The 13,558-nt window shown below is 33.6% G+C and overlaps 2 protein-coding genes across 3 annotated transcripts; both read left to right on the forward strand.

The window, feature by feature from the left end:
• The first annotated feature begins 426 nt into the window (after positions 1 to 426).
• On the forward strand, positions 427 to 5,385 carry LOC143561430 (lysine-specific demethylase JMJ18-like). Of its 2 annotated transcripts, XM_077049523.1 has the most exons (10): positions 427 to 606; positions 1,709 to 1,881; positions 1,947 to 2,021; positions 2,087 to 2,164; positions 2,234 to 2,917; positions 3,010 to 3,171; positions 3,308 to 3,676; positions 3,758 to 4,253; positions 4,828 to 4,931; positions 5,025 to 5,385. In XM_077049523.1, exons 2-10 carry the CDS (start codon positions 1,738 to 1,740, stop codon positions 5,271 to 5,273), a joined length of 2,361 nt encoding a protein of 786 aa, XP_076905638.1. In that variant the 5' UTR covers positions 427 to 606; positions 1,709 to 1,737; the 3' UTR covers positions 5,274 to 5,385. The 2 variants fall into 2 exon arrangements, with proteins under 2 accessions (XP_076905638.1, XP_076905637.1); XM_077049522.1 differs by having other exon boundaries at positions 4,828 to 5,385.
• Positions 5,386 to 8,951: 3,566 nt separating this feature from the next.
• On the forward strand, positions 8,952 to 12,653 carry LOC143561416 (2-succinylbenzoate--CoA ligase, chloroplastic/peroxisomal-like). The gene is made up of 11 exons (XM_077049509.1): positions 8,952 to 9,188; positions 10,212 to 10,284; positions 10,399 to 10,567; positions 10,648 to 10,746; positions 10,820 to 10,917; positions 11,003 to 11,196; positions 11,264 to 11,391; positions 11,476 to 11,813; positions 11,894 to 12,111; positions 12,193 to 12,346; positions 12,433 to 12,653. The coding sequence occupies exons 1-10, from the start codon at positions 8,995 to 8,997 to the stop codon at positions 12,320 to 12,322; spliced, it is 1,641 nt and encodes a 546-aa protein (XP_076905624.1). The 5' UTR covers positions 8,952 to 8,994; the 3' UTR covers positions 12,323 to 12,346; positions 12,433 to 12,653.
• Positions 12,654 to 13,558: the final 905 nt, after the last annotated feature.

Genomic DNA, 13,558 nt, shown 5'->3' on the forward strand with positions numbered 1-13,558 from the left:
TTTGAACGGTGGTGATTAAACATTAAGCAAATGCTGGACCCCTATTCCTATTCCAATTCCTATTCCTATTCCTATTCCTATTCCTATTCCATTCCTTGCTCAACAATGCAGAAAGATATATAAACTCAAACTCAAACTCAAACTCAAACTCAAACTCAAACTCAAACTCATCTTCACCAATTTCAGTTAAAAACACAAACACCCTTTTGTCTTCATCATTAAATCTTTATTTTTTCTTCCAAGATTTCATTTTCTTGGAATCAAATTTTGCATCTTTTCTTGTTTTTCACCCTTAAAAACACATAAATAATAATACCCACATATCTCACTTCTTATATTTTTTTTAAAAAAAAATTATTTTTTAATTTTTTTAAAGTTTCCTTTTTAATCTTTTTGCCAAATTAACGATTTTTATGGAGGAAAGTTGAGTTTTTTTTACATGAATTGGGATTTGTTTTTTTTATTATTTTTAATCTTTTTGGGTTAATTTGGTGTTTGGTGTTTTGCCAGTCTTGATTAGGTTGAATCTTTCAAAAATCCATTTTTTCTTCAAAATTCATCAAATTTGGGATTAGGGTTTCATTCTGAATCCATAATGTCATCTGGGTATGTTCCAATTATCTCTAATTATATAGTTTTAATAAGATTATGTGCATATTTACAGTTTCTTGATTGTTAAGTATATGTATGTGATTTTGTCTCATTTTGGAAATAGATCTGTAAATTAATCTTTTCTTTATTGATATATTGCAATCAATGTAATTAGATCTTGATTTTTTATATGTTTTTGTTTTTGTATATCATTGGATTTATATAATTATGTTATAATGATCATTATTTGCTGCTCTTAAATTGGTATGAGATTTTTTTTATTAAAATGGTTCATATCCATTTACATTATGGCTTTTGATGAACATAAACATGTTTTTGTTTTTGTGTATTATTGGATTTGTGTAATTGTGTTATTATGATCATTATGCTGCTCCTAAATTGGTATGAGATTTTTTTTATTAAAATGGTTCATATTTATTTACATTATATGGCTTTTGATGAACATGTTTGATGATTTGTTAACAGTCCGAGGCGTGTGATATTTATTCGATTGTCTCGTGTGTCATTTTGTATTAATGTTATGTAAAAGCTGAAGCTATATTGGTTTGTGTTAAAAAGGTGTAATTATGTGGATGTCGATTTTCGTTCGTGTTAGGGCAGACGTATGGTTTATTATTATTTCTTTTTTTTTGCTACGTGATTGCATACTGTATTGCGGATATATGACATTGTCAGGGTAAATAGGTCATTTGACTACAAAATACGTAATCCTCGGTTTCCATGTACAATACGTCCGCCGTTAGCCCCTTTAAAGATTTCATATTTATTCCTTTTAAAGATTTCATATTTATTCATGCTTGCTGTCATTAAACTTATTATATGAATTGTGATAAGAGGAAAGTAATATAATCATAAGTTATGATATAATCTAGATTAGTTTTATGCCATATACGGTTTTATGCGTAATTGAGTTCTCATTCATTATCAGGTCGCGATCTGTAAAGCCGTTCTGCTTCTAAATGATTTGTTCAGGTTTTAAAAGTTTAATTCACAAATTAGATCCTTACAAATGATGGCTAAGTTTTATATATTAGAAATTGCTATATAATTGTGCTAAAGTTTCATGTTTATAATTATTGTCTTTTTTATTTGTCAGGACATAACAATCTGATCAAGTTTTATTCAATGGAAACAATGATTAATGAAGAAGTAGTTAGTGAATGTGAGCCCATGGAGATTAAACAGATCCTCACACGTAGAAGCTCATCCCGACATCAACTCTCTGAAACGGGCCTTGGACCACAAATTACTCCCGAGAAACGAAAGAAGGTTTTTATTTTGATCAAAATTTATTTCCAACTGATTCAGCATCTTATTTGATTATTATTTTGTAGGAGCGATCGCCTAAAAACACCATAAAATCGGATGATCAGAATCTTGAATCTTCAGGAAGCCCTCGAAATCAAAAGGTAAAAAGTCACGGTTACATAATATTATACAAATGGATATAATATCCAGTTTTTTATTAATGCAGATTACGGCTAGATGGGATCCATCCGAGGCTTGCAGACCCGATGTAGAAGAAGCTCCAGTATTTTATCCGACTGTCGAGGTTACATTTAAATCACACAAATGGATTTATAAATTTATAGTTTCTAACAATATCTGTTTATTTTTTTAGGAGTTTGAAGATACAATTGGTTATCTATCAAAAATACAACCCATGGCAGAATCTTATGGTATATGTCGAATCGTGCCTCCTGCGTCATGGAAACCGCCCTGCACATTAACCGAGAAAACATTTTGGCAAGAAGCTAAAATCTCGACAAGAATTCAACAAGTTGACTTGCTTCAAAACCGAGAGCCAATGAAGAAACGTAGAGGGCGAAAACGTAAAAGAACATCTACAAAAACCGCAGCAAGAAGAATGAATACAGAGTCAAACGCTTCTTCCGACAAAGACGACAAGTTCGGGTTCCGGTCCGGGTCCGACTTCACATTTGAGGAGTTTCAAGAATTTGCAAATAAGTTCAAGGACCATTATTTCGGGTTGTGCGATGAGAACCCGGGATCGGGACCCACGGTTGATGAGATCGAGGGTGAATATTGGAGGATAATTGAACAGCCAACGGATGAAGTCGAGGTGTATTATGGAGCGGATTTGGAAACGGGTGTATTCTCTAGTGGGTTCCCGAAAAATGTGTCGGTTGAAGATAATGAGTTAAACAAGTATGTGAAATCAGGTTGGAATTTGAATAATTTCCCGCGGTTGCCTGGGTCCGTGCTATCGTTTGAAGCGTCTGATATCTCGGGAGTTTTAGTGCCGTGGTTATATGTTGGCATGTGCTTTTCTTCATTTTGTTGGGTAAGTTTTAAGTTTATAACTTTATATTATATGTTTTATTTTTCAATTTTCAAATTTGATTACTGACTTATTATTTTTTTTAATTATAAAAGCATGTTGAAGATCATCACCTTTATTCGGTAAACTATATGCATTGGGGTGATCCAAAAATATGGTACGGGGTACCCGGAAGCCATGCTGGTGCACTCGAGCGTACCATGAAGAAGCATCTACCTGATTTATTCAAGGAGCAACCAGATTTACTTCATCAACTTGTAAGCAAATTATTATTATTATTATTATTATTATTATTATTATTTACTTATTTATTTATTTATTTTATTTTATTTTTATTATTATTATTTTTTTTTGCTTACTTTAACTTAATACAAGTTGCGTGTGCTGTGACAGGTAACTCAGTTGTCGCCTACAGTTTTAAAATCCGAAGGGGTTCCAGTTTACCGTGCTTCACAGCATTCTGGAGAATTTATCGTTACGTTCCCGAGAGCGTATCATGCAGGATTCAATTGTGGGTTCAATTGTGCAGAGGCTGTCAATGTGGCGCCTGTTGATTGGCTACAACATGGACAAGTGGCAGTTAAGATGTACAGTCAGCAACGTCGCAAGACATCTATATCACATGATAAGTTGCTACTAGCATCCGCCCATGAAGCTATCATGGCTCTTCGTGAGCTTTCGGTGTCTGATAATCAAAATCCCGAGCATTTAAGATGGAAACGTGTTTGTGGGGAGAATGGAATACTTACCAATGCTATTAAGGTAACTTGTTTATGATTTAACTATATTTCAATAATAATAATATTGTGTGAAAAATAACTTAATAAGTTATTTTTATAACAGGCGAGAGTTGAGATGGAGTTAAAAAGAGTCGAGGATCTTGAACCGGGATTTGAATTTCAAAAGATGGAAAAGGATTTTGACACAACGAACGAGAAAGAATGTTTTGTGTGTTTCTTTGATCTACACATGTCGGCAGCCAGTTGCAAGTGTAATCCTGATCGGTTTTCGTGTCTAGAACACGTGAACCGTTTATGTTCATGCGATTCAGATAAACTATTGGTCCATCTTCGGTATACTTTTGATGAACTAAACATGATGGTTGATGCACTCGAAGGAAAACCAGACGCTATTGAAAAATGGGCGTCAACAAGTTTAGAACTTGATGAAGAAAAGAAGCAGGTTATTGACGAAAAGAAAGAAGGTTGCGGTTTGTCACATGATATTAAAGAAGAAACTATTGATCCAGTAGATTTAAATGTTAATGTTGAAGTTTTGGATGTTGGATCTGTTGCTATTGGAAAGCTTTGGTGTAATAAGCAGGCGATATTCCCGAAAGGTATTGTACTATTGTTGAAGTTGATCAATAGTTTAGTATAGGGGTGGCAATTGTGACCCATTAGGTCAACCTAAAAATAGAAAATGATTGATACAAGTCAAAACGGGTTGACATTTCTCAGTTTTGTTTTGTTTTTTTTTTTTATGAAACGAGAAAAATGAATGAAATATTTTAGTATTTTTACCTTTTTAAGTTTTTTATTTATATTTCATGTTATAATTTTTTATTATTTTTTTTTGAAATTTTTAATGAGGGGTTTCTGAAATCTCAACCCATTTCAAAAACCCCTCATTAATAAATTGAAAAAATAATAATTAAAAAATCATAAGTCGAATTATAAATCAAAAACTTAAAAAGTAAATATACTAAAATGTTTCCTCCGTTTTTCTTGTTCCATAAAAAAAAAGTCGAGAAATGTCAACCTGTTTCAATCATTTTCTTTTTTTTTTGTTTGACTCATTCTGACCCATTATATACATTTTAATACAACCCTTCAACCCAATGGGTCACAATTGTCACCCCTAGTTTAGTAAGTAGTTAGTTTTCGATTAAATGTTTGTGAAAGCATTTGCAGGATACCGAAGCCGAGTGAAATATTATAGTTATCTGAACCCTTTGGTGATGAGTAACTACATATCAGAAGTTCATGATGGAGGGCTTATTGGTCCTTTATTTAAGGTATGGGCTTCTTTTATTTTTATGAAAAAAATAAATTCATTTTATTATATTTGTCACTTATTAATCTCTGTTTTATATTATATAAAATTTCAGGTTTTTTTAGAAGAATCTCCTGATGTTAACTTTATGGATGTATCAGCAGAAAAGAGTTGGAAACTGGTGCTGGACAAGGTTAATCAAGAAATTGTGAATCGGGCCAAAAAGCCGATAGATAGCGTTAACGGGCTGGAAATGTTTGGGTTAACTTCTCCACCCGTTATTAAGGCGATCGAGGCTCTTGATGAAGAGCATAGATGTGTGGAGTACTGGAGCACCAAATCGGATCCGGATGATAGTGATTAGAGATGCTGCTGACTTTTTTTTAGGAAAGAACATGAGGTTGACTTTTTTGACTTTTTAGTCTTGACTTTTGGTTTCTTGTGTTTAGAAAGATTATAGCATACATCTTTGGTTCTTTTTTTTTTTACATTTATTAAACAAAACAAAATAAGGGCTTTGTTTTTTTTATAAAAGAAAGTTACATATGGGATTCTGAAAATTGTACATATCAATTTTGTTTTATTTTAAGCCCATTTCAGTAAATTTTTATGTGTATATAAATGTAGATACATATCTACACATGTTGTATTGCAGCATTGGATTTACTGATTTAGGATGGTTTGTACAGTATTGTCCAGTGTATTGAATTGGTTAATGGGCTGGGCCATTTATGGGACCCAAGATGGATTATTAGATGAGAAGGTTGACTCATTTAGGGTGATGAATATTTGGGTCAATTTATTAAAAAAATAGTTTTATCTTTTAGTATTTCTCTAAAAAGAACTCAATGTACTTAATACATTAGGTCCTCTAAATTTTCTTAGGTTGTGTTTGTTTTTGTTTATAAGGTTTGCAAGAAGTCTATGTTTATGGGCGCATAGACATAAGCTCTTGAATACTGTTTGTTTTTTTTTTTAAAAATCTGAAAACTGCTTTTATAGTTTTAAAAAATAAGTTAAAATCACTATTTTCACACTCCTTAACATCATACCAACATCCAATGTCCACCACCACCACCACCTACCGTCCGCCGCCACACCACCACCTTCCGCCACCACCACCACCACCATCCGCCGTCCCCCGCCGCCACCACCGTCCGCCGTCCCCCGCCGCCACCACCGTCCGCCGCCACCATCACCCACCACCACCCACCGTCCGCCACCACCACCATCAACCACTCACCACCACCACCGTCAACCACCCACCACCACCATCCCTGTCGGCCACAACCACCGTCCGGCGTCCACTACCACCACCACCCACCGTCCGTCGCCACCACCACCCGCCACCACCATCCACCGCCATCACCCACCGTCTGCCTCCACCACCACCCACCGTACGCCGCCACAACCATCCGCCACCACCATAGTCGACCACCCACCACCACCATTCATCACCACCGCCACCACCCATTGTCGGCCATCATCACCGTCCACCACCCCAACCGTCCGTCACCACCACCCACCGTTCACCGCCTACCACCACCCACTTCCATAGTTCGTACACCACTACCAATTATTTTAGCAGTCTATAAACGTTAAATGACTTTAGTCTACTTTAATATATATGATAGGTAACTAATTTTCAGCTTATGCAGACGATATCCAGTTTATAAAACAAACATTATTATATTTTCAGATTGTAGACCTTCAGACCACATGTTCAGTTGCAGACATTAAATCATATGAAATCAGATTGTAGACAATTTTTGTCTTTAAAAACAAACAGCACCTTACATTTTGTTTTTAAATTACATTTTATACCTAAGTATTGGTTCTGTATTAAATATCATATAAATATATATGAGAACAATATAAACACTTATACCTTTTGTTTTAATGAAAGTGGAAGCGTCTATCCCACTTACCTTTTATCTCAACCTTTATAGTACTATGTATAGCTGTATTATGCGATGTTTATTGTTCTCTAATCAAAAGTAATTTTTTATAGTATGCAATATGGTATTTTGTTAAATAGTTAATGGTTTTAATTGATTGTAAAGTGCATGTATATTATTATTATTTTTTTCAAATAATTAACCAAAAGAGTTAATTTATGCATCATTTTATATTAGTTGTATACCATTATTATCTTATAATTTTAAAAATATTCAGTATATCCTCTATTTTTTTTAGTAAAAACACTTTTTTCATTTACAACCCTTCTCTTTTACATTTCTTTATATATTGTATCACAGTTACATGCCATGTCTAAAAATTATGAAGCAATAAAAAGAATTATATGTATGTACATATGGATTGTTATTTTAAAATACCAAAATTCCCAATGAGAAACAGTTTGGAACCGGCATTTATACTTTAGATGGGGTATTTTTGTTTATGACACATAAAGCTAATGCACCCTCTAAAGGGTTTGGACAAAGTATGAAAATGGGTAGCTACAAATAAACCTGGACAACTCAGACAAACAATGTAAACACTTCATTGCGAATAATTATGTGTACCCCTGCATCAACCTTTATAAAGAACATCTTTTTTTAAAAACTAGAATACTGTAAATATCATACTCAAATTAAAAAAAAACTCAATATTTTATAGTGCATATTTCATGAAAATATATACAAATTACTCATGTTTTAAAAATGATCTAAATATTACAGATTAAAAGGAAAAAAGTAGTGCTTTTCGCTTTGTCTCTCTTAGGTTACTTGTTGTGGGATAACTAGATTCTGTTGATTATCCTGCTACTTAGGAGTGAGACAATCCTATATTTTTTTGTTTTGTAGGATAACTAGTTTTTGTTAGTTATACTAACACGTGTCAACGTCACATAATAACTGTTTTTATGTTTATTTATTTTTAATAAAAAAAATAAAAATATAAAATTATATAAACTAAATTATATCAAAAGCAATGCCAAAGTTCGAATTAAAAAAAGCTACAACTTAAAATAACAAAAAAAATGATAACAAATAAAAATATAAAGTTATATAGACTAAACTATATCAAAAGCATTGCCAAAGTTCGAATTAAAAAAAAGCTACAAATTAAAATAAAAAAAAAACGATAAATAAAACAATACACCAATTTTTGATTGTCGTTTTAATTAAAAATATCCCATTTTTAAGCCCATTTGAAATCCATAAATACATATTACTAAAATGTCAAGCCTATAAATACATATTACATAATACATACTAGTAAAATCTCTTAGGCAGTGGCCTTTTTTTTAATCCACAACGAACAGTCAACGAACTTTAATTTATGTATTAAATAATCAAGGACTCGTCCTATACATTAATTCAACTCTTTTATTATATTTATAATAGCCATTTAAAAATTTTCATTAGTTGACCCATACAAAAAAAATAATAATAAAAGTAAAATCTTTCAAACATAAAACAAAAACCATTGGGATTGGGTCCAATGATAGAGGCAAAGCTTCTAATACACTAAGGTTTGGGGAGGTTGTGAGTTCAAAACCCACTTCCAACTAGGGATTAAGAAATTCACCTTTCAAAAAAAATAAAACAAAAACTGTAACAGCATAAAATTCAATCTCGTATACTTAAATCTAAAATTACATTAAAAATCACTACATTTTCTCTATATTTTTCAATTAAATAATATTTTTCTATCAGTTTATCATTTTCCTTCACTAGTTCACTCATAATTAATTTCAAAATATATTTAAAAATTATAAGGCATGAGCAACCACCTATTAAATATTCAGAAAAATCACTACATTAATGTCTCCTCCAATCAGAACACCCTAAACTACACTTTACATTATAAAAACTTCACTCCTATATATTAATTAATTGATTGAACGTGAATGCTCCGATTCCGGGACTAATTAATATAATCCAAAGCATAAAAAATACATTATCTTATCTCCGTTATTTAAAAAATATTTTAGCAAATCTGAGAATCTTACTAAAAAACAAATCAAATCAAATCATTTTTATGATAACGGTATATATATTATTATAAATATTATATTTATCCTATCCATATAATCCATTTGGCGCTCTTACAACTCACGCCATCCATTCGAATCAAATATGCCTTCGGAAGCTCACATTTGCCAGTGCTTGAGCCGGCTTTATACTTTCCGACGTCATTCTCCGGTTACTATCTACGGCACTAAAGTTAACGATGGACAGCACTTTGTTGACGGAGTTTTGGCACTCGCCTGTGGACTTAACAAACTTGGTTTGAAATCCGGTGATGTTGTGGCTGTCTCTGCTTTTAATAGGTTAGTTATTATGATTTAATTACTTTGTTAATCGTTTTTAAAAATAGTTGGATTGGGATTATTATTTATTTGTGTATAAATGTGATTGAAAAGTCAACTTTGATTAGAGAAAACGTTACCGTTATGACATTTTACGTTTACAATTAGTTGTAGATCCTAGTTAATGGCGCTGCCGCTTGTGCTTGTAAAAGTTTGAATCGAGGCAAGCTTAAATGAGAGCCCGAGCCTAAAAATAAACTTGTTTAATAAACAAGCCTGAGCTTGAGCTTTAGTTGTCGAGCTCGAGCCTATTATTTGTATAATTATATTTAAAATTTTTATATAGCTTTTTATAATAGTTATTATATATAAAACTATGATAAAAATAGTGACCGGAAATTTCTCAAGAGTCGAGCCTTCTGTTTCAATATAAACACTACTTTTTCAATCAATTAAATTTGATCATGAAAAAAATAGTTTTTTAAATTATATAGTTTTTTTTAAGTATATGAAGTACATTATTTTATATATAAAAATATGATTAAAACATATGTAGAAAGGATAATTATAAATATAAGTAAAATAATTAATGAATGTGTCTTATGTCCAAGGCTTAATGCAAAACTACTATCAAGCCGGGGGTCTCACCGGAAGCAGCCTCTCTATCCCTATGGAGTAGAGGTAAGGCTGTCTACATCTTACCCTCCTCAGACCCTTCCATAGCTTTGCTATTGGCGGGATATACTGAGTACGACGATGATGATGATGATGATGATGATGATGATGAATTAATGAAAAAACAAGTTGAGCTCAAGCTTGAAAAACTTCTCGGGAGCTGAGCTCAAACTTTAGAAATAGAACTCAAAACAAGCCTAGACGAGCTCTGGCTCGGCTCTGCTTATTTACACCCCTAGTTGTAACATAGATAGAGATGCAAATTCGTAATTTCTGATTATCATTATGCATTACTAGTTTTTTGTATTTCAAGCAGTCATTTGTATGCTGCTGAACAAGTTAATACCTATATGATCATAATGGTTTCAGTGACCTATATTTGGAGTGGTTATTGGCCATCACATTTGTTGGAGCAATAGCTGCAACCCTTAACTACCGGTGGGTAAGTAAAACTAAACAGATGCCATGGTTTGCTTCATTTAACATCAACTGATTTCCTTTTGTTTAGTCTTTTCTGTATGAATTTACCTAAATCAGTACCTGTTTTACATGTTAGAGCTTGGAGGAAGCATTATTAGCAATGAAAGATGTGAAACCGGTCATGTTGGTGACCGACAATGAACACGCCCCAAATTGGCATTCGGATTTCCGAGCTCATTCTATTCCTTCCCTAAGATGGCATGTTCTCATGGACGCTGATAACGGATACAGCTCTACAGAAGACAGTATGTCACTTGTTAAGTATAATAATATCTTAATTTATATAGGTTCAAGTAGTTAGTTATACCATGCCTTATTTTTACAGTTTTAACTACCTGTAAACTTAAAATACCTTCGCCAAGACCTCATTCATTCAACTACACTTCAAATTGTGATGGAGTAGCTATAGTATGCTTCACTTCAGGTACTCGATTTTGGAACACGGTTTTCGTTTTCTCTCATATGCACAAACCGATTCAAACATATTCTTGTTTTAGGGACTACTGGGAAGCCAAAGGGTGTCATGTTAAGCCACTCAGCTTTAATCATACAATCACTAGCCAAAATTGCGACTATCGGTTATAACGAGGATGATGTACAAATTTACATATTTATCCTTCAACTTGATGTGCAAAATACCATTTTGTGGAAGTACGTTTGATGTTTAAATAAATATGCAGGTGTATTTGCATACTGCTCCATTAGGCCACGTTGGCGGACTGTCATCGGCTTTATCCATGTTAATGGTGGGAGGATGTCACATCTTGACGCCCAAATTTGAAGCTAGCTCGGCTCTTGAAGCTATTGAAAAGTATCATGTGACTTCTTTCATAACGGTTCCCACAATTATGTCTGATATAATCTCTTTAGTCAGGTATATTATATGAATACATGTTAATATTAGTTAAAAGTATTATATTAATCTTATATCAGATTTTCAGGACCAAATTTACACGAAAAGAGTTCCCCATGGTTAAAAAGATTCTGAATGGCGGTGGCAGTCTTTCAACCAGCCAAATCAAAGATGCTACTGGCATTTTTTCTAATGCTAGACTTTTCACAGCTTATGGTTGGTATATGTTCATATTTCTATTTTCTTCGGTTTTCCTCCAATTTATATGTAAATTGTAAAGTTAACTCCTTTTTATTAAAGGGATGACGGAGGGTTGTTCGTCTTTAACGTTTATGACCCTTAACGATCCTACAAAGCAAATAACTGTTGAAAAGAAGTTAGAGGGTGTTTGTGTTGGAAAGCCTGCACCACATGTGGAATTAAAGATCAAGAGTGAGGATTCAACTGATGTTGGAGAGATATTAACACGGGGACCCCACATGATGGTTGGATATTGGAACCAAGTTCAAATGAAAGAAAGTCATGGGTGGCATGAAACTGGTGATATCGGGCGGATAGACCATGATGGTAATTTATGGCTCATTGGGCGCATGAAAGGGCGTATCAAAAGTGGAGGCGAAAACATTTATCCTGAAGAGGTAAAGTAAGCATCTCAAAATTATGAATAATTATTTGACAAGTGTTGTTAATATGTAGAACTTGTGTGTTAATAATGTAGGTAGAAAGTGTAATATTAAAACATCCTGGAATATTTGCGACTGCAGTCATCGGGCTTCCAGACAACCGTTTGACCGAAGTGGTGGTTGCTTGCGTTCAGCTGAACCACAACTGGACATGGTCCGGTTCGGGTTCAGGTTCAGGTTCAGACCACTCGACTATACAATGCATATCCAGTGAGACACTCCAGCAGTTTTGTAGAACGAATAACTTGACCGGGTATAAATCGTTATATAATTATGTCAAAGTTGTCGCGTCTAATGTTTAGCTTTATCTTTCTTTCTTATACATGAATTACAGGTTCAAAGTGCCTAAAAGATTTATAAGATGGAATAATAAATTCCCATTGACAACAAGTGGGAAATTGAGAAGAGATCAACTCAAAAGTGAAGTTATGCTTCACTTAAAGTTAATATCAAGCAGTCTATAAAATGGAATCTATGATGGGATTGAGGTAAAGATATTATACTAAACTGTTTTTTTTTTTTGGCATAAATTAAGATTATATTTGACTAAAATATAGTTCCATGAAATTAACAGGTTCAATTTTGGGATGATTTATACTACATGTACATTTATTTTTAAAGTGCTTGGCAAATTGATGTCTCAAACTAGCATGACATAGTTATCTCAATTTGGAGAGGTGGAAAAATGAACGGGTCGGGTAACGGGTCAGAAAGATTGGGCAAGACCAACCCACAAGATCTTTTGTCTATTCCTATTTAAATTGTAATTTGTTTATGTATGCATTTTGAATTTGTTATGGTTAGCTTTTGATACGTTTTCACCTTATCAAAATTAGTTACATTAGCCCTGCTTGCGGTGCGCACATATGATGTACATATGTGTGAACCCTCGGGTGGGCAAAAGTGAAATTGCACTAATTTTGACGTTATTTTACTAATCTCGTGAAAATAACGTTAAAAGTGACGGACGGTTAATCAGGCATCATGTAGTGGCGTTGATAGCCGAAAGACAAGGGTACATGCACCGATCAGCCGGTCCCGATGATTGAGTGCTATGTGCCTTATGTCCATGGCTTGATGCAAAACTACTATCGAGCCGGGGGTCTCACCGGAAGCAGCCTCTCTATCCTTATGGGGTAGAGGTAAGGCTGTCTACATCTTACCCTCCTCAGACCCTATCATAGCTTTGCTATTGGTGGGATATACTGAGTACGATGATGATGATGTACTCATATGATATGTTTGAAGTTAGATAATTTTATATCAACCCATTTATTGTAATCTTTGTCAACTAATATGCAGGGTGCAGCTGCTAGGTGAGTCTGAAAACTATACTGTTTTCGGGTAGTTCAAAACCGAACCGAAACCAAATTTGATTTCTGAACCAAAACAAAAACATGCTAGTTCGGTTTATTAGATTTGTCCTGAAATGAGAAAATGGTAATGATACCGTGATTAACAAAAATAAAATATGGTATTGGGCTAGGTTGTAATAGGCCAAACATACAATCTGGCCTATTGGGCTACATAGAAATTGTTTAAAATTTAACATTATGAATTTATGATGTTAAAAATATATGGGATATAATAAATAATTGTATATACGAGTTTGGTTTGAACTGAAATGAGAATTTTGGAACTGAAAACCCAATTCGGCTTTGGATACATAACAAATTGAAAACCGGATATAATTCAATTCC

This window comes from Bidens hawaiensis, unplaced genomic scaffold (genome assembly GCF_021521415.1).
Source record: "Bidens hawaiensis isolate Kalapana, Puna unplaced genomic scaffold, B.hawaiensis_p1.1 tig00020675_1, whole genome shotgun sequence".
Lineage (NCBI taxonomy): Eukaryota > Viridiplantae > Streptophyta > Magnoliopsida > Asterales > Asteraceae > Bidens > Bidens hawaiensis.

Excerpts from the sequence above, each read along its gene's own strand:
- LOC143561430 (XM_077049522.1), top strand. The coding sequence starts at position 1,738 with ATGGAAACAATGATTAATGAAGAAGTAGTTAGTGAATGTGAGCCCATG. Across the intron at positions 2,022-2,086 it reads GAAGCCCTCGAAATCAAAAG|ATTACGGCTAGATGGGATCC; the intron begins GTAAAAAGTCAC and ends TTATTAATGCAG. Across the intron at positions 2,918-3,009 it reads GCTTTTCTTCATTTTGTTGG|CATGTTGAAGATCATCACCT; the intron begins GTAAGTTTTAAG and ends TAATTATAAAAG.
- LOC143561416 (XM_077049509.1), top strand. The coding sequence starts at position 8,995 with ATGCCTTCGGAAGCTCACATTTGCCAGTGCTTGAGCCGGCTTTATACT. Across the intron at positions 9,189-10,211 it reads GCTGTCTCTGCTTTTAATAG|TGACCTATATTTGGAGTGGT; the intron begins GTTAGTTATTAT and ends TAATGGTTTCAG. Across the intron at positions 10,568-10,647 it reads ATACAGCTCTACAGAAGACA|TTTTAACTACCTGTAAACTT; the intron begins GTATGTCACTTG and ends TTATTTTTACAG.